We start from the raw sequence: 22,192 nt of genomic DNA on the forward strand, positions 1-22,192 counted from the left end.
ATCTCTCATACGATTAGGCATAGATCTAATCAAGTTTGCTATTGTTGCTTGTGGGATGTTAAGCCACTCTTCTTCTGCTGCAAGAATAAGCTCTGGGATCGAGTCTGGGGTATGAAGTCTAGCTCGAATTCTTCGTTTTAGCTTATCCCATAAATGTTCGATCGGATTTAGGTCAGGACTGTTTGCTGGCCAGTCTATAACCTGAAAACCGACTTCTGCAATGTAATCTTGCACGATTCTTGCAGTGTGTGCGCTTGCATTGTCATGCATAAAGATAAATTCGTCTCCAATGTAGTCGACGTAAGGTACCACATGAATTGCTAAAATCTCCTCGATATATCTGGCAGCCGTTAAACCTCTTCTTCCGTGAACACGGTCGTCCCTACGAATGAACTCAAGATCGGTTCGTGCTCCTATAGAAATTGCACCCCAGATCATGCAGGAACCACCCCCATAAGCACTCCGCTCTTTAAAGCAGCATTATGCAAATCTCTCTCCTGGTCTCCGGTACACTTTCCTTCTTCGGTCGCTACCATAGAGGCATCTGAGAACAGAACAGATCCCCATTGTTCCAACGTCCAATTCCGATGATCCTGTGCAAAACGCAGGCGTGCTTGCCGATGAGCTGGAGTAAGTTTTGGACCAATCGCAGGTGTTTTAGGGGTCAGGTTATTTTCCCCCAGTCTTCGTCTCACTGTCCACTGACTAACAGCCACTCTTCGCACCTCACGGAGCTATCGTTGCACCTGAACGGCATTAAGGTGACGATTTCTTAATGTTGTTGACACAATAAAGCGGTCATCACGAGCGGTTGTAAATCGCCGTCTGCCTGTTCCAGGTCGTCTATGAAAGGATCCAGTCTCCTCATAACGTTGGCACACTCTTCGAACCGCTGCGCGTGTCATATCCAATTGTCTAGCAACAGCTCGCTGACTAAGTCCATTTTCGATTAGAGCAATAACTTGGGCGGCGTTTTGTGGTGTAGTATGCATTAAACTAACACACTTAAACACTGCTGAGATTATGAAAAACGAATAATATGCAAATTTCACTTGCAAAGGCAATACTTTTACAATTAGACAAATTTGTTATTTTCGTGACAATCACCACATAAACACGTTTCATTTGTTTACCCGTTACTACGCATGTAAACGATAAGCCTTTTTGATAAATTTATACTCACATTAAAGCATATTAAATTGTCTTTCAAACAGTATATTTGTTTTTGTGATCTGATGAATATTTCTTGAAAAAAATATAGTTAAAGTCAAAAGTTTACAGTGGGCCGATTTCTATGCACGCAAGTGTAAATATTTAGAACGTTTTCAGCCCTCTCGGACCATCCTTAGTGAAAAAACGATTACATAGTATTTGAAATTATTATTACTAAGTATTATGTGGCTAGTCTCAAATAATATAGATTAAGGAGGGTCCGATAGTACTGAAGACGTTCTGAAAATTTATAAATCCATTTTGAAACATTTTTAAAATTTTTAATAAATTTTAAATCATTTTACTCAAGAATTTTTTGCTTCATATTAAGTTTTTAAAGAAATATTGACTCTCCTCCCACACATTTATAACCGACATCAATTATAATTTGTGGAAAATTTCTTCTATTTGTTTTTCCATTGATAAGAGTATCTATCACACACAGATTTAGCTTATAGTAATTAGTCAAAAACCCAAACTCGTGAAATCGCTGGTCGATATTGATAAAAATACGTATTTGTTTGAATATCAATACCTCCGGTCTTATCTCTTATAAGCCAAATACTTGACCTCTTCGATATTACTGATCACACACAATCACAATAAACCCAACGTGAACTTATGCTGACATTAGGATGTTAGATTTTTTAGGAAATATCAATGTTCAAGCGGTCTATTTTTTGCATGATTGTGCACTTGCATTATCGTTATTTTGATACCAAACAGGAAAATATGCTATCAAATGCTTTTCCTCGTGTTTATCAGGATTTTTTAAAACTCGTTATAGAATGAATGAAAATACTGATTATTTAGTAAGCATATATTTTTCTTATCGGCACAAAGTGTATACCTACACGAAAAATACTAATAAAGTGATATCGTTAAAAATCCAGGTATATATTGAGCAGATTACCGGGTGAAAAATGCAACTTAGTTCAGAGAAAATGTATAATGAAAGAGACGGCAGATATCCTGGCTTCTGGCAACTAAAATCCGAACAGGATCTCACTCAGCTCAAAAACAAACTCAGCTCTGCCAAAGGGATTAATATTGATGATAAAGATATATAAAAAAATGTAGTTATACTCAATTTGGAAATGCACGAGAGCACAGCTTTTATGGCAGATTTCAACAGTCTTTAAAGAGGAAGATTATGACAAATTTTATATGTAAAGTTTTAGTTTGCTTAGAGTATATAGTTTGCTTATACTTTCTGACATTTTATCTCCTGACATTACCTTTAATTCTTTTTTCATTGTATATATCAGTAACCAATGTTTTTATATCAATTAAAATAGTAAAAGTGTTTTGGAATTATACAAAACACCATCTAAACCTTGAGGCACACCAAATTTATTAGAAAACTAGATTTTAATTTTCGTTCGTTTCCCGAGAAGAAAAGTTTAGGTATTTTAAAAAGAAACACCACTCTAGTTATTTGGAAGTTTGATTAAGTATCCTGTCTTTGCTTCTTGTAAGTCTGTCTTTGATTCTGGCATTACCTGATGACTTATCATTAAATATCTGGTGTACTGTGAACGAACATAGACTTGAGAGAAACGACATTTCTGGTGCATAAGTATCGACAAATTAAACATTTATATCTATTTGCCACTGCATTATACGTATTTCAGCCTTTTGGCATCATCAGATAAAGCTTATACAAATTGTAGGAATAAAAGAAAGTTGTTTCTCTAATTCTTTTTGAGAATTGTAAGATCAAAGTTGAAATTGCAAATTAGATCGTCTTCTTCTTCTGGAACCTGGTTAGAACTTGGCCCAAAAAGAGTATTTTTATCGGATAAAAATAAAAAAAACTCTACCAATCTGGTTCTGCTTCCAATCGCTCCAAATACTGGTAGCCTTTCAAAAGATCTCTGATTTTGTACTGCTCGGCTGGAAAATCACTCACTCCACAGCTTCTTACACTACTACACTACTTATTAAGAAACCCGCAGAAAATCAATATTTAATTTTTATCATTTTATCAAGAAGCTTAAACAACCTTTCTCTTCCAAATCTTGTACATAGTTGACTCCCCCGTATTTTTTCTTTAAAGTCTCCCTCTTTGCCAATAAAAAAACTTCATTCGCATTTTGTTGCCAAAATTAGCTGGTCTCGATTGGCAACAAAATTACTACGTCATACCGACTAATTTGGAATTACCCTATATCATCCATCGAAAACAAACTTTCTATATTCTTCCTCTAAACAATTTATGTAAATTACTTTTAATCTTCTCTATCTATTTTATATTTACAAATACCCACAAATAAAATTTAATTTTCGGAACATCCCAACTGCTATTTACACTCAGTGTCCCACTATTCTGTGAAATCGTTCTTGGAATCAATTATTATATCAACCCGCACTTCCACCTTTACAAATAAGTTCTTATTTTAAACTTAATCTTAACCAAATACCTGCAATTTATTTTCTAAATAGAAATAAAAAAATCGGAATAATTCAATATTTTAAATAATTCCGAGATAGATAAAATTAAGAATTAAATATTTTACATAAAAATTTGACAATTAGGAATCATAACAATATATATATATTCAGTTATTATTTATTCAGTACATCGGTTATATAATGACATTCATATATTATTTATTACCTCAAAAAATATAGTTCAGTGCGTGGTTGCGCGTTATTAGACGGAACGGAAAGAATATCGACGATTGACGAAAAAACGCTTCAAATGGTTAGTTCTAAAAGACCAAAAAAAGCTAATCACTTATTGATGAAGACTTACAGACGGTCGGTTAATAATATATGAGATGTTATTACGATTATTTGGCTTTCTGTAACTTACTGACCTTGTTTTTATGATTTGATTGATAGAAAAAGAAAAGCCTGATAATATAAGTATATTACGAAAAATGTCAACAAAAAATGATTTACGTTTTTGGTAGAATATAGCTTAAGATATGAAAAAAAGCGGCTACACAAGATAGGTGGAACGATGCTTATATAGAGAGTTGACAACACAAACTCACAAAACGATAAAAAGAAAATTGAGACGGTGAAGGAGATATAAAAGAACGACGTGGAAAGATATGGATTCAAAATAAAGATAACTACAAAATAAACTAAAATTCACATCAATCTCATCTATCTCATTACCCTGTCGACATTCTTTGTGTCACAATAGGATATCCATGAAGGAACCTAGTTAGTACTAAAAATGGCAAATATGTAACTCAAATCTACCTAATGGTTATACAAAAAAAATCTGGTAGAGTAGCGGCAGCTGATATTCGAAGCAGCTACAAAAGACTAGCTGCAGCTACTGATCATTTCCTGGTAATTACAAAATTGATCCAACTTTTGGAAGAGAAAACAAACATTTACGATGGTAAAATGTAACCTTTAAGGAAACCAATTAAGTAAGAAAACAGATCTGAAGGATCTTATTTAAGAAAATGGTGAACAGTGGCCAGTACGGTGATGACTGTTCAATATAATAACTTTTTTGAACTTGGTGAAAAACTGGACAGATGAAGCATTGGATCTATCATGATTTTTATTTATCTTTACCTTGTCATGATGAATCAGTATTGTTCTGAAGCTATTTTCTTGTGGCATTTTAAATTAATTACTATTTAAATGGGAATAAGCCACAATTAAAGGTTAAAATACGTTTATTGACATTTCAATTTCCACTTCGGAAATCGTTCTCAAAATACAAACATTAGTGTATTTTGTTTGTATTTTGAGAACGATTTCCGAAGTGGAAATTGAAACGTCAATAAACGTATTTTAACCTTTAATTGTGGCTTATTCCCATTTAAATAGTAATTAATGATGAATCAGGTGAACAACAAGGATTCAGATCCGGAAGATCCTGTGTAGACGCCGTATTTGTACGAAGACAAATCACAGAAAAGGCCATCGAGTACAATAAACCAGCATATCTATGTTTTATAGACCTGATAAAGGCTTTCGATCGCATCCAAGTCAAAGACGTCTTACACCTACTGTATAAAAGGAACATACCAATCAATATACAAACCATCGAAAATATCTACTTCCATAATCGAATAAAGGCAAAGATAAATGGAAAACTAACACAGTGTGTGTCCAAATATTATGTTATGCAGACGACGCCACATTAATCGCCGAGACAGAAGACGAGCTTCAAAGATTAACACACACCTTCAGTACAACAGTCAAGAAATACAATATGATAATATCAGCAGAAAAAACCAAATGTATGAAAACATCTAAATACCATCTACGATGTAAAATCGAAATTGATAGGAAAATAATAAATCAGGAAGTAAGGTTTAGTTATCTGGGATTAGAGATAACTAGTTACGGAGAGGTTGAAGAAGAAGTACGACAACAAAGCTTAAAAGTAAGTAAAGCCACGGGATCTCTTAATGACATAATCTGGAAGAACAAACACCTAAGACAATACTACAAAAACAAGAATCTATAAAGCAGCAATTAGACCTATATTAACATACACTGCGGAGACACGACCTGAACATCTAAAACGAGACGACCACTAGAAACAACAGAGATGAAAATACTTCGACGAATATCAGGGAAAAGTCTGTTGGATAGAGAGAGAAGCGAAAACATGGGAAGAGCATGCATTACAGAAGACATAAATGGATGGGTGACAAAACGGAAACAGGAGTGGAACCAACACATTAGTAGAATGGCAGAGGATATCACGAGATAAGTGACGAAATGGACGAAGAAGTATTGGCAGACCAATAAAAAGATGGTGCGATAGTTTAAAAAATTTATTAGGCTAATATTGAAGAAGAAGAAGGAAACCAAATAAGTAAGAAAACAGATCTGAAGATTCTTAGTTAAGAAAATGGAAGTGAACATTAGCCAGTACGGTGATGACCTTTTTTGAACATAATGAAAAACTGGATAGATGAAGCATTGGATCTATCAAAATTTTTATTTACCGTTACCTTGTCGTGATACTTAAATCAGTGTAAAACATTTTTTCAGATATCTAGCTGGCTACTTTTTCGCACCAATTTAAAAACAATGTAATAGCATTGTTTTAAAAACGGTCTAATGTCGTTTTCTATTACTTTTACATTTTTATTTATATCATTTACAATTTCATACATGTCTCAGCACCAATAAACAACTTCCGATATCAATACACGCCGTTTTTTTCTGGCGTGCGCAATCAGTTTGTTGACTTTTTGCCTTTGAGTCCTTACTCCGCACCTGCCCAGTCTAATTGGTCCAGTTGTTCAAACCACTGCACCAGACAAATGACGCTGCGACGACAATGTTGTTGTCTATATTGCTCTTCAGATCTTCGGTCATTGCAGTTTGTTGCATCCAGTGTAACTACAATTTTGCTGGTTTTAGAGATGGGGAGCGCTAAAGGGATTTTTGTAAATTGCGCATGTAGTTCGGAAAATTGTTCGTAGCAGTTAACAGTTATACGGTGATTTGTCATTCAACTTTTTATTATATATTTTAAAGATCTATTTCAAACTTCTTGACGATGAAATAAATAACTCATAGAGATATTTTTTTTTATTGTCAGAACTGAATATATACAACAAAATCAAAATTACCTGCTAATGTAGAAACCGGGTGCAATCGCAATCTCAAGTTTGATTGATTGAACAGATTTTATTTTTACTGCATCCTTCTCAAAATTTATATTGAATCGAACCCTCTATACTGGCGTTGTATTACTTTTTTTCTCTACAGTAAAATGCTGAGGCGACCGTCACGGAACTAGCGCCACGACACGGCGTCACGGAAGTAACGCCACAAAATAGCGGTCTTCACATCGATTCACTACTCTCCATCACTTCGTTTCTAGTTATATATTTATTGTAAGCTGCTAAGATTAAATTTAAAACTGCATAAAGAATAACTAATAAAATTTAGACATTATGAAACTACAAATGTAGTAAAATAAACAGAAAAATAAAATATCGATACTGGAATTTAATTCGCAACGATTCTCTAACTGTTAAAATTTGTTTGAAAATGTGTTTAAATTTTTATTTCATTCATTTTCATATTCAGTTTTTTATATTTTTATCGACGAACAATTGGAAAATTTTTGAGAAATGTCTATAATACATTTGAAAATGATTGATAGCACAAATTTTACAGCAAATGTCTAAATACAGGGTTGGTCGATGCAGAAAAAACGTATTAATTGATACCTTCTTATCTGAATTTTCACTCGACTTTAATATGGTCACCCCGACAAACCTCAGATACAATATATCATAAAATGCAGATGAGCAAACCCTAAGGAATTATTCAATAACTGAAATTACTTTAATTTAAAAAAACTAACTAAAAAAATCTAATATAAAAATACTATATTTTTATATAATAAAGAACTATTTTACCTCACTTTCTACAGGTTCTAAAACAGAATAACATTTAATAGGACTTTAGTAAGAGATTTCGAAGAAAAATCAGAGAAAAATGTTAATAGTCAACAAAAGCAACACTGTTCAATACTACTGGATGCTAGATCATCATCATGTAACCTCTTGTATCCACTGCTGGACATAGGTCTCTCCCATTTTTTGCCACTCTTCACAGTTCTGTGCGTCTTGTTGTCATTTCTTGGATATTCGTTTAATGTCATCCATTCAGCGTGTTGGTGGTCGTCTTCTGCTGCGTTTGTCTTCTCTTGGGCGCCAGCCAATTAATTTTCTGGTCCATCTTGAGTCTTTTAGTCTCGCTATGTGACCTGCCCAATTCCATTTCAGTTTGGCTATACGTTCGACGACATCAGTGATATCTGTTCTTTTCCTGAGGTCTTGGTTCCTTATTTTGTCTTTTTTTGTCGCGCCGGGAATCGATCTTTCCATGCGCCTTTGTGCCACTCGCATTTTTAGTGCTGTTGTTTTTGTGGGAGTGATAGTTTCTGCTCCTATGTCATAATAGGAAGAACGCATTGGTCAAATGTCTTCCGTTTCATAGCTATCGGGGTTTTGCTCTTAATGATGTCTCTTAGTAAACCATACGTCGCCCAAGCAAGTGTTATTCGTCGTTGAAATTCACAGGTCTGATTATCCTTGCTTATTCTGATTTCATGACTGAGATATATGTACTTTTCTGTCAATTCTACGACTTGATTTTGGATGGTTAGGTGTTCTCTGGGAACCAAATTTGTCATAAATGTGGTCTTACTGATGTTCATTTTTAGACCTATTGTTGAAGGTCAACAATATTCAGCAATAGAATGCTAGATAATGGAGTTATAATAATGGAGAATCATTTAGCTTCTATCACAGATTATTTTAAAGGAAAGGGCAAAGAAAATGAGAAAACTAAATATGAAAGAAATGTTTAAAAATGTATAAAAGAAAACCCGATAGTTAAGGGCTTTTTGATGATACGAGCTTTGAAGAGTTTTTCTGAAGAGTGAAAGGCAGTGTAAGACTTAATACATATGCCCATTGCCCCTAAATAGATATGCCCATTGGAAAGTCCCTCTTCTCACCCGGAACATGCAATAAATACATAATCCCTGGTATAAAGACGGTGAGGCATTGTCCATAACAATTAGAGAAGATTTGTGTAATATTTGGAAAAGAATATTTGATAAAATTATATTTATGCGGGAAAAAGTGGACAGCGATCGTTGTTGGATAGAATGGTAGTAGAAAAAAACGTAATGGCAATAGAAAAAATTGGTAATAGAAAAAGACATAGTCGGCTATATGTATATGCTCATCATCACCTATGATTGCCTACAACCCGTGAATTTTCGGTTTTTCAGAGACGCATCAAAGGGAATCGATTGATGCTTGTGGTTCGACATACGATTACGGGCGATTGTGTGGACGCTTACAGGATGATTGTGCCGATCATAAACGATCACACGATCAGAGCCATCATGCCGATAGTGTAATGTAGGCATAGTGTAGTCATAACACATACTATGCACTATACGCAAGATTCATAACAAGTGGAACCTACTCCGAAATCGCGATAGCTAATATGAGAGTATTTTACAAATTTCAAGTCTTAATCAATGTAGTATTGATTTTACGCTGTAGATTTGAGGTTTTTCGAAATGTCTTGAGATTCCCTAATATATCAAATGTTGTTTTCTCTTGACCTTTACTTGAACTTTTTCAATATAACACTAAGTGTAAGAGCAGGTGGATTTTGATTTGACTAAATATCGGCTCTTGAGTATTCATAACACCGCGAATTCCATTTATGTAACAGTTTTAATCAGGATAAAATAAATTTGGATCGTTATAACATTGTTTTTGTCGTCTAGAAGCAATTTATAGGAATAAAGCCTTCTTTTAAGAATCAGGTATATATTTTTTATTACCAATCAATTTGGGTTTATTAAAATCACCGAATTTCATCTAAGAAAATAAAAATAACCTAATACCGTCATTTCAAATAATTATCTTTGAATTTATTCATTTAATTGATAATGCAACTCCCATCTCTACATCAATTTTCTTACTTTCTTGCCTTTATTCAGTAATCAGGTGTGTCTTGTCTGGTCTAATAACAAAAAAGAAAACTTGAAATTGCAATCTTCTTCTTTCTCGATAGTAATTTGAATCGCGTTATAGAAAAGTTGTTTGAGGCAATGAAAAATTCTGCGTAATCACATGTTACTTCTGATACGCATATTAAGTAATTATTATTTTGTATTAAAGGGAAATTCAGTTTGATAATCATCCAGTATCGAACGTGCACTGTTGAACATAGGCTTTCTCTCCTTGTCTCCATAACCTTTTGCGCCGTTCTCGTCCAGTTTTTATTACTGTTATTAAGTCTTCTGTCCATCGTGCTTTATTTTGTCCATGAGCCATCTGATATTCACGCTATGTGGCCTGTCCATCTCCATTATAGTGGCTATTCGTTCAGTGATGTGAGTCATCTTAGTTTTTTTTTCGTCTTTTCTTGGTTTTTAATTCTGTTTCCTATAGTTATTCTCAACATGGGTTCTTCCATTTTTCTCTGTGTCACTCTCCTCGGTTTAGTGGCTGCAGCTTTTATTAGAGTGAGTATTTCTGCTCCATACGTTAGTACTGGTAGGATGGAGTGGTGATATACTTTTCTTTTCAAAGAAATGATTGTTTTTAAATGTTTCTCGTAATTGTTCCATATGCTAACCGTCCAAGACATATTCGTCTTTTTAATTAATTGGTTTGGTTATCTCCGAAAATCCTAATGTACTGTCCTAAATATTTATGAGTATCCACCAGTTTTGTTTCTTTTCTGTATTGTTAATGTATTGGTTTTCTAATCTAAGTTCTTAAAAGAATCTTCCAAAGCAGTATTAAAAAGTTTAGGTGACATTGGAACCCTTGTTTGACGATTATATCTATTTTTATACCATTACTGTTTTTATGTGTAACCTGTACTAGGGAAATTCCTAATACTCAAAAGAATAAAACTGAATTAATCATGTAAAAACAGTAATCATTTAGTTTTTTTTTTGAATATTTGTAATTTCCCCGATACAGGTTACTAAATCAGTAGGTAGATGGTGGGCTTTCAAACTTGTATAGACGCTGCGGAAACTCACTTATGTCCAACGAATTGGGATCAATATTTAAACGGCCAGGGGGAAGAACGATGAATGCCTATACCGAAACATTTTCATTAAAATGTAAAACAAGTTACATATTCAATAATTATTTAATTACATTTCAAAAACTAAGTGTTTGGTAATATATGTACTCTAGAAGGTGGACACATATGCTTCAATAAAGTTTGTACAGTGTTATGGTGAGTAGGGGTATTCAAATTCAGTAATTTTGAGTAAAAAACAGGTTTATTCGACATTTCAAATAATGTTTATGCAATTTTAAAAACATTTTACAAACAAAAAATATCCGTTCAATCCTCTTCCTCTAGAAAGTAGTCCAGGTCTTTACTGTTTTTATCATTGGTTTGAGATAACTTGAGGTAACTTATAAAAAATCCTGGCATCTGGGTTGATCAAAAATTGTTAAAGATCAGTTCACTGATAGGGCCTTTGTAAAGGTTTTCAAAATTCCCTCATGATGGAGTAGGTTTTCCTTTACTTTTTTCCTGTTTTTGGTAGTTTCCACATAACATCTGCGCTCAAGTACATATCGCAGAATGTGTTTTGATAAAAAACTTTTGTGGGATGGACTACTTCAACTTTCAAGCAATGCATAGGCCTGGTAGGGAAAGGGCATTTCTGTTGTACATTGATGCCAAGTACTTGGCCCAGGCACTGAAAAGCTCTTTTTGACAGTCAGGCACAGTCAGTGATTGTCAGTGAGTTTGCAATGTCAGCAATTGAGTGTGAGACTGGACAATGAGACAATTCTTTTCATGTTGTACACATTGGCAGCGCTTCAAATGTATCTACATGTGGTTGGATTTCTTTCAATTATGATAGTAGCCTATTTCAGTGCGTTTGTCAGCAATTAAGTGTGAGACGATTACAGTGACGTTTCAGGTATATGTCAATTTGAATTCTAAGTATCAGTGGTTGATGATAGCGCTACGTTTGTACGATTGGCGGTTTCATTGAAATCTTGAATATGTGATGGTACCTAGATGATTGTCAAGAGACTCTCTAGGAAGCAAGGAAATGGATAGAGTTATAGATAGATTGAACAATTGGGTGCCTACGTAAATAGTTTTTATCTGAGTTGACAGATGTTAAAGAGTCAGTGTAAGATAGAATTGATCGAAGAGAAAGGTATCATTTGACCAAAATAATCTCCGAAAGTCTTTCCTCGTGGTAGTCTTTCATAGAATTTGAAACAAATTCTGACAAACCTTCGCGAACAAATCTTGTATCTCGACTTTACTACGACTTTTATCAATAGTAAATTTTAATCCAGGAGGCAAATCTTTAGTTAAAATTTGACGAGCATTATCATACTGAAATCTTAACTGAAATCATTGGCAATGAGTAACTATATGTCGACTGGAAATTTTAATTCTTTCTAAGAAATTCACGTGCTTCTTAATGATACTTTCTATACCTGAACAGATTATTTAGGTACTTAAATTATTAATTTTAATAAAATTACTAAAATATTTGACAAAAAAAAAATGTCAAATAATTGATCTTAAGTTGAAATTCCGTTTCTATTTATTATCGTCAACTTGACGTCGCTTCTGTACTTTATACATTATGGCAATAAAGAATACTATAAACATAAAAAACCAACAGTGTATCCTTGAAAACCACGGTGATTACTTAACAACAATTATAGCTATATTTCCTATTCATGCAAAAGATAATGGCTCCGCAATGCATGATGAAACATTCGATGCAAATATAAATACTTATCAAGATTCTAATGTTGAAAGGTGACCTACATCGCAAATTGTTTCCATTTTCGGCTGATTTTGAATTTGTAATTACAACTCCGACGTAAAAGTGATAAGAAATCTGAATTTAGAATTAGTAAATAATCTTTTAAAACTTGAGTAAATGGAATCATGTGTCGTGAAAGTAACACTTGACGTTAATGCTTTAGAAATTTGTATGTAGTACATATATATTCATTAAGTTATTTGATTACTGTAATCTCTTGGAACGCCCTGTTGGCTCAAATGACGTTGATGTCAGATATTAAAGCATTCTTCTTCGTATTGTACTGTCTTCTAATGAAGGCTAGCGACCATTTCTTTAAAACGCTTTCCTATCTTTTGCAACGTGAAATATCTGTTCTACAATGATGATAATTTTTGATATTCCTCGGCCAAGATTTCTATTTTCTTCCCAAGCCATTCCCTCTACTCTTTGTTGCATGATGACGTGTAGCACAGAGTATTTATCGTTTCGAAGTATGTGGCCCAGAAACGATGTTTTTCTTATTTTAATTGTATTCATAAGCTTCTTCGTTTGAGATTTTTGCAGGCCAAGGAGTTTTAAAAATCCGCCTATATAGCCACATTTCAGATGCCTCCAATTTTTTACGAATTGGGCTTTCACAGTCCAAGCTTATGTCTCATATAGCAGTTGCGACCATACATGACATTTGACGAACTTCAATCTAATAGCCATACTTAATTTCTTAATTGTAAACATTGACTTGTTTTTTCATTAGTTGCTAATTATTCATTTATTTCTTCCCTATTATCTGTAAATAAGTCCATGATGTATTTCTCCCAAGTTTGTTGTTTTTCTTCTTCTGAAAATTGGAGATCTCCATTGGAGTTTCTTACAACTTGTGGTATTCTCTCTTCCGCGTATTCCAGCATAGAGTTGCCTTAAGTAAAATAAACTATTTATAAAACACCCTTCCTATAATCCTGATCTTTATTAATGTGATAAATAATTTGGAGAGCAGTTCATGCACTATTAAGTACAATCGGTCACTGCAAGATGCCTTAAAAGTAGAACTTACTTTTCTATTTTATGTGATGCCTCCATAAGTTCTTGCATTGTTACACGGCCAATTCCATATGAATTTGTTTTATTCCTGGTTCCTTTTAGTCTAAAGGAACTAAGAATGATAATAAAGAAAAAGAAAAATGTTTGTTCGAAAGAATGCAAATTTATAAAAATATATGAAAACCTCAGAAAACAAGATGTGATTGCAGTGGGATTGGCACATAATGTCGATGAGTTTATTCAGCATTGAAGAAAAAGCACGAATGCTTTTCGGAAAATGGGAACCGAGTTGTGAGAACTTAATTTGTTTCTGGAAAATAAAGGTATTTTCAAATAGTTCAGCCGGCTCTAAGTAATTTAAAAACACAAAGTGATGTCTATTTTCTGACATCGAAACACCCACACTCTTGTCAAGTAGGAAGTATCTGCCTTTCTCTTTCCCAATCTATCTTCAGTTCTAAAGACTCTATTTGATAAGTTAGTTCTAAATATGGAGAAGATATAGATTATATTTTAAAGAGGTGAAAATAACTCACCGCATATGTTATTATTGTATAATAAAAGAAGCGGAAGTGTTGTATAAAGAGCAAATTAAATTACAAAGAATAAAATCAGAACCTCGAACTACGAAAAGGGTTAATGGTCTAGCAATGACTAAAATTACATTAATCAGTGAGATAAGCACACCAACCGACTTGATTGCCTACACGGCAGAAGTCTAGACAGACAGACGTAACGATACTACAGCGAGAAATTGTTTTTTCGCAATAATAATAATAATAATAACGCCGAATCGCTGGTCTAGGCTTGACTCACTCGATTGTTTCAACAAACATTTAATTATAGAAAATATTTACCTAATTTACGTGACTGGAACAAAGGCAATGTCAGTATGCGTTTCCGACAGTAGGTGTATTACATATGAACAATCATTACGTCATAGACAAACAGATTAAAATTTCCAGTCGTCTGTGCTTACTTTTAACCAGAGGCGTCGATCTTGATCCATAAATAGGGGAATGATATTATTTTTTATTATAACAATATAATAATTATATCAGTTAAGAGCTAAATATAGACAGTCCTCCTCAGTCTCTTATCCTTCGTGTTGTCAACCTTCGATTGATTGTTGATGTTATATTTATCTACACCTTCGTCATAGTGTTTTGCGTGTGTAATATTCTTTATATCAGTCTTTCCATAACTCTTCTACTGATTTGCCTAAAATATCTCATCATAAAATCCAGTGATATTGGCGATTCAAATTTCTTCTCGTCACAACTTAATGAATCGTCCTACACTTTCTGAAAAATTTGTTTCACGTACGTTAAGTTAACCCTCTATTGTATACATTTGTTTATTTTATCACGAATAAAATTATTATTCAGTTATAAAATCATCATGGACTAATAACCTATGATAAGTTATGAACAAGTCTAAAACAATTGCTTTTGTAATGAAAGCACAGATGAACATTGCATTTTTCACTTAACTTTTGATTTTCCTTTACATTTTATATATTTCTTTATTGACAGTCCACCCGGGCGAATAAGCAAACTGATTCAGTTGTTGTATTTTCATTTGTTGTATGTCACAACAACTTGCCAACTTTTATCACAAGACGATTTGTGCGGATAGTTGCAAGATACTTTATGTCCTTTTTTGACAAATATTTGGGCAGCACCCAAATTTGCTTCATTTGTTACTTCTTTATAACCATCTTTTCCAGCGACAATTTCAAAGTTGTATGAAAATTCGGAGCTTGTAACCTTGCTCGTGAGGCTTTTGAGGATTGTATGTTTTGTTATTTGAATGACCTTTAAACGATATTAGTTGCACATCTTGGGAGGCAGCATATGGAAAACTGAGAGAAACTTTGATCAATACGTCCTCCCAGTGTTAACATACGGAGAAGAAACACTTAACAAAAGCCTCGGCTACCAAACTAAAGAGTCACAGGGAAAAATGGAGCGATCCATGTTAGGAATAACTCTGGGAGACAAAATAAAAACCGAAGAGGTTAGGAAAAGAAGCAAGGTGACTGATAGGATAGCCAGACTAAAATGGAGGTCGACCACCTACACGATAGTCTGACGGTTTAAGAAGACAAAAAAAAATTTAATAAGAGTGGCGCAAGATAGATGGGGTTGGAAACACGAGGAAGAGGCTTATGTTCAGCAGTGGACTTCTGAGACTGCATGATGATGATGACTTGCATATCGCAAGATAAATGTTGCTCTACTGGTATCTTCATACATGTTCATTTTATTTGCTCAATACGTGCCAATTTTCTTTTCCCATTTTAGTATATCTTCCACAATGCAGTTTTTTGGAATAGCTCAGAGTTCCATTCGTAGAAATACCATCAGCAATCTTGGTACCAGAAATTCGTTTACGCTATGGCCTCCATAAAAAAGTTACTTGTATTGTACAATTGCTTAACAAAATTTTTACACATTAACAGGTTGTGTATTTTCTAGCATATTATAATCTTCATTCTTATTTGAAAGTGTTTGTTGTTATTTTTTATTAAATCTTTAAGTAAATCTTCTTTTTACGATTATTGTTTGATATTGTAAATGGCTGGTAAAGGATGTGAGAGCTTTCATGAAGAGTAAAATGATAACGGATTGAGACTAATAAACTTTGCAAGCACCAAAAACATGATAGTAGGAGGAACAAGATTTCCCCATAAAATAATACACAAATGAATATGAAAATAACCTGACAACGAAACCGTTAACCAGATAGATCACATATATATCACAATAGATGCAAGGCATTTTTCCGACCTTATGGATATTGGAAGCTACCGAGGTCCAAACATAGATAGTCACTACTTTCTTGTAATGCCGAATTTCAAACCTAAAGAAGGATAAACATATGAAACAAGACAGAATTAATGTTGATAATCTGCCCATTTGAAACCGTTGCGGGAGAGTATATGAGACAAATGGATGAGAGGAAATAGGGAGCCTGGAAGGGGGTGGGGGAATGTGGAGGAATTATGGACAAATTTTAGAAATATAATAACTGAGAAGGCATCGGAAATATTGGGTAAAACCAAACCAGTTAGACAAAACGGTTTGACGAGGAGTGCCAAGAAGCAACAGATAACAAAAATAGAGCATACCTAAAGACAAATCAAGCTAAATGCACAAGAAAAGCAATGAGGAATACCGGACCCTAAGAAGGGAAGAAAAAAGATTACATAGAAGAAAAAAAGGCAATTTGAAGAAAAGCAGTTAGAAAACAAAATGGCTAATAAATCAAAACGAAACTCGAAAGTTCTACAGAAATGTAAACAAAATGGGTACAAAAACAAAATAGGAGATGGCAATAGCTGTAAGGATGGAGAAGGAAATATCCTAAGTAATACGGCCTCAATCTTGAACCGATGCGTTGCATTTTTCGACGCAAAATTTAACATTATATTATCGAAGAAGCAGATAACACCGTAGCAGATCGAAATGATTGGAATCTATTCAACCCAAACGAAAGACCACCTACCACTGAAAAGGTTGCCCAAGCCATTAAAAAGCTTAAAAATAAAGCAACAGGAATTGATCAAATTTGTAGTGAGCTGTACAAGAATGGTGGCGGGGCCCTTCTACAAGCACTGCATAAACTTTGACTTCTTGTCTTTCAAAATGAGACCATGCCCTGTGAATTGTCTCAAGGCGTGATATGCTCGTTATCTATAGGAAGAGGAAGCAGATGCCGACCACGAATTACATAGGTGGTTAGATGGAGTTAGGGATACTAGACATCAGAAGATAGCAACATGTTGCCAGAAAGCGAACAGAATGGCGACTAATCTTAGAGAGGCCATGATCCACAGACGATTGTCGAGCCCAAGAAGATAATGATGATTGTAAATATTGTCATGTAAATATAATAAAACTACGAAATACACTGAAATAGGAATCCAAAATTACGTATTTAGTTAACATATATTTGCTAAATATTCATTTGCGACGAAAAGTTCAATATTATAACCAGCATTTCCATTTAAAATTAAAACAATACATACATAAATACTATTCAGGAAGTAATTAGCAGTATATCTCGCCCGCCGCTGTGATATTTGAAGGCAGCCACAGCAATTGTATTTATCTATAACCTTGCGGTGTTGTATGTAGTAGTCTGTGACATTTTAGGAGAGAGGTTTTTTTATATACTCCGGTTGCGACTCGCGATTGATGTGTGTATATGAGTAATCTAATATGTGTTGTATTCACTTCCAGCAACCGGATTTATTTTACCATCACAACCTTCGTGGGCGGCTCTGAAGGTATTTCTGCGCCACTGGCGCTCTATCTCTCAATCTACTGTTTTGGGAAGTCTGATGGATACGTTCTGGTTTTATATTATTCTGGATACTCAAGTCACACTTTTAGGCTGTTTATAATTATATTTATCCCAAAATAAAGTATAAAATTCGTTATAAAAGTAATGTATTGTCTTACTCTCCATCAGACTTTCCGACCTATAGATTCTATTTCGAATTTTCTTAAACTACCTGGTTTGAGATACACATATAAATCACGTGAGTGTATTAGTTTAAATAAACATTCTTTTATTCCAGACTAAAATATTCAATTAGGATGATTGCTGTGTTTTTTCATATAAATTTAGCTCATAAAATTTGTGCTTAATGGTGTTGATTGAAATGAGATTTTCAGATGACTGAAGGGCATTAAAAGATTTTATATAACAGAAAAAGAAGACGTAAAATAAGAACAAAATATCTTCTTCTTCTTCTTCCTCTTTATAAGGCTGTTACTCCATCTTTTGCGCGGTCGTCCGATATTTCTTCTACCGATTGGTGACTTATCTCTTTGACGACACAGGTCTCCTCCATTCTGCTTATGTGATTATTCCATTCTTTTTTTCTATTTTGTGTCCATTCTGAGGCATATGTCATTATTGCTCTTACACTGACTTTATAAATTCTTGACTTCATCTCAGTGTTAATGTGTATTTCTTAGGATTTTTCTTTCAAAGAAATATCATACTATTGATCTGGTAATGGTTTTGTAGACCCTAATTTTCGATCTCCAGTATGTGTTTTTGGAGCAGAACACATGGAAAAGTGAAAAGTAAGCTTTTTTTCCCTCTGATTCTTCTGTTTCATCCGTACTTAATGCAACTCCCAGATATTTGAAACTGTCTACAACAGTAGCGCACCTAGAATTTGCCTCTGTGGGGGGGGTTTTGGTTGGTCCCCAAAATTTTTTTTATGGTGTTACCTCCATTTTGAGTCCTTAAAATGTGTAAGTAACAGTGTCGGAATAGGGTTCTGGGGGGGGGGGGGTTTAACCCCCCAAAACCCCCCCCCCTCGGTGCGCCACTGGTCTACAGTTTCAATATCGTCCTCTAATTCAACTATGCGTCTGTTTCACCTTGCTCTTGCCTATGTTAGCTTTTTTGCCTTTTGAATATTTATTTCTAGACCGGTCTCTTTTGCCCCTGTTTTTCTAGACATATAAATAGACAAAAAATGAAGAAAAATATTTGTATATGAGTGAGACAGAGAGAGGAGAGGAGAGAAAGTTTGTAAAATTCGTTAAACTATGTAGTTTTTTATCTTTAAGATATATTCTTGTTTTTGTTATAAAAAGACACTATCATTATAGACTTCTCCTCAATCCCACGCTTCTTCCTTTGTATAACCATGTATTAAAATTAGCAGCTTTATGTGAATGTTTGTAGCTGTGGCTGTAGCTGTCTTATTTATATTTTAGTTGCAAAAATAACCGTTTTTCTCTGTTTTTTTCAGATGCTGTCAGTGGTAAGTGCCGCCGGCGTCAATGCGGCGGCAGGAATGGGTGGCATGGACCGTCTGGGAGGTGGTACTAATAGTAGTAGCGGCAGTGTAGTGAGTAATGGAAAGACTGCGTCGTCAGTATCGTCGTCTAGAGACCATCGAACGCAGGTGCGTAGGTTGCACGCCACGACGAACGGCGTCGATCATTCGACGACGGCAGATATCACCATCAATTTGCCACCTAGTATAGAAATGCCGGACGGCGAAGAACATCCGTTTACATCGGCTAGGTTACACATTCGAGATCCAGAACAAGTAAGTTTCTTTTTCTTAAATAATTGTCTTGAAACCTTCGCTTGAAAGTCTGCTCGGTAATTCTGTGGGTTGGCTGATTTACCTTATTGTGAGTAAACTTAATGGTTTGAACATGTCATGAACTCAATTTGAACGAAAATCCAAAGTGGATCCGTGGTTTATAATTGCAAATTTGTGATCGAATACGGTAGGTATTATATAGCACGTCTTAATGAAGCACAATCACTGTTACTTACCGAAAGCCTTCAAAATGCTAGAAAAGATGAATAGAAATATCTTACCAAAACAAAACACTTATACTACGTCCATTCTCAAGATATAATCAAGGTCACACTGATCGGTGGGTGTGTCGTGTCGTCGCAGTCTGTCATTGGCAGTGTGTCATAGGTTAGAAATTAATTTCTAACCAATGACAAGCTGCGATGACACGACACACCCACATATCAATGTGACCTCAAACTTATCTTGGGAATGAACGTAGTCTAGTACTAAATAATATTTGTATTAACTAACACACTCTCATTTATTGCAACTATGTATTCAGTTCCCCAAGTGTTTGTTCCATTTTTTGTTTTACATCTTGAGCATTATATCCAAATGGAACGAACTCTACGTTGGTGTAATGCAGGAATTTTCTTCCTTGTTTTATTGCTAAACCTTTATCAAATTTGTTAGACCGTTTGATTGTACATTTTGCGTGGTTTACGTAGTGATAAGATATTTGTTTTGAATACTCCTTCTACTTCCAGTGCCATCTCCGTTACGAAGCTTGGCAATCATCATTGCCGCTCTAGCTTTCGGAGCAGCTATGCTGTAGCTACAACATTCTCTTAGCCAAAGTATTCGTATTTTTTCCACACTCCTTACTGCAGTATACCTGCTGTTTCTGATTCAATAGCCTCCTCATGGTAAGCGTTAAATAATAAAAGTGACAGTATACATCCTTATCTGCCTCCCCTCATTATTTCTCTCGCTCGTTGATTGTAGCAGATGTTTTATAATAATTTGTTGGCTGTTATCAAGAAGCAAGGGTTGAAGAGCTCTTTTATAGGATAATACCACTGTCTTAACCACGTTAAAACGGAGTAAATTAGAATCGGACCATGTTTTGAGTAGTCTTGGAAGCAAACGTGAAGGTCTTAGTTAATATCTAAGCATTTTTGAATAATAACTTTAAATAAATGCAAATGGTGTTTTTTTTTTGTGTCCACGCCATTATGGAAGGCGAATTGCAGGTTACCAATGTCTAATTCTAGTTTCGAGTGTATTCTGATGTGTAGGATTATAAAGAGGGTTTTTGGCTTGCTCATAACTTACTTAATTGCATCCTGTACGGTCGAATGGTTCGTAAGGCAAATACGCGCTTTACCAGAAGATTGACTGGAATTATATGCCCTATACATAAAAAAGGAAACGTACTTGATTGTTCCAATAGAGGGATTTTCCTTCTTAATACGGTGTACAAAATATTGTCCCTGATGCTTAACGAACGATTGGCACATAATAGGATCCTACCAAAAAGGCTTTTTGAAAAACTGATCTACCATTGATCACATATTATAATCCATCAGCCAAATATTAGAAGAAGTACTACATAGACTGCCATTCCATCTTTGTAGATTTTAAGGCAGCCTACGATACTGTTGACAGACTCCAAATTTTTATATTTTCGGCTATGCTCGAATTTGGAATATCAAAAGGATTGGTAGAATAAATTAAAATGAAAATGAGGAAAGTTAAAGTTGAGAGATTCGGGAATAAATTTAAGGGGTACGATATATACCAATAGTATACAAATAATGGCATAATATGCTGATTATATCGTGATCGTTGGAAGTACCCCAAAAACAAGCAGCTGAAGCTTTCACATGTACTAAGAATGCTGAAGAAAACGTCGGACTTCTGATTAACACCCAGAAAACTAAATATATGCCGGCCATATTGAAAACCCTCAAAACAAACAGCCTAAAATGTGTGGGCAACGTTATGCGGATGGATGAAAGTGATCCTTCTAAGATAACCATGCTAAATAGGCCGGTCGGAAGAAGAAGAAGAAGAAGGGGCGACCTAAACTCAGGAATGTGGACGATATGCAGGACGATTTAAGGGAGATTGGACTAAGGGAATGGAGAAGACAGACACTCAACATGGGAGAATGGAAGAATGTTCAAATAGGTTTTATTAAACTTTAATTAATCAGAAATTTATATTTTATATCAAATTGAGTCAATTTCGACGTTATTAATCGTATTTTCCAGTCTGTCATTCATTCATAGATATTATTGACTTAGTTTTTAAGTTTTTACTTGCTTTTAAGTAACAGATCTTTTGATGTTGGAAATTTTGAGATATCTGATAATTAAAGAGTTACTTTAAATAGAGGAAAATATCTTATTTAAGTCATGTATCGAGAGAAAATAGGCAAAACACAGCAGCTGATTCTCAAGAGAAAAATTAAAGAGACTTCGCGTCATAGTGATCTTTAACGGTAAACGAGTAAACAAAATTGATGTGAATTCTGCAAATATGATAGCAAATACAGTAATAGTAATGGTGACTAA

At 34.5% G+C, this 22,192-nt stretch overlaps 1 protein-coding gene across 3 annotated transcripts in view; it reads left to right on the forward strand.

Annotated features, from left to right (window-relative positions):
- LOC140440388 (uncharacterized) overlaps window positions 1-22,192 on the forward strand; it is a 113,574-nt gene that overhangs the window by 71,750 nt on the left and 19,632 nt on the right. For all 3 annotated transcript variants that reach the window (XM_072530856.1, XM_072530857.1, XM_072530855.1), the window contains exon 2: window positions 19,329-19,631. In XM_072530856.1, the coding sequence (XP_072386957.1) occupies window positions 19,329-19,631 (303 nt within the window). The remainder of the gene's footprint in view (window positions 1-19,328; window positions 19,632-22,192) is intronic.

This window comes from Diabrotica undecimpunctata, chromosome 4 (genome assembly GCF_040954645.1).
Source record: "Diabrotica undecimpunctata isolate CICGRU chromosome 4, icDiaUnde3, whole genome shotgun sequence".
Taxonomy (NCBI): domain Eukaryota; kingdom Metazoa; phylum Arthropoda; class Insecta; order Coleoptera; family Chrysomelidae; genus Diabrotica; species Diabrotica undecimpunctata.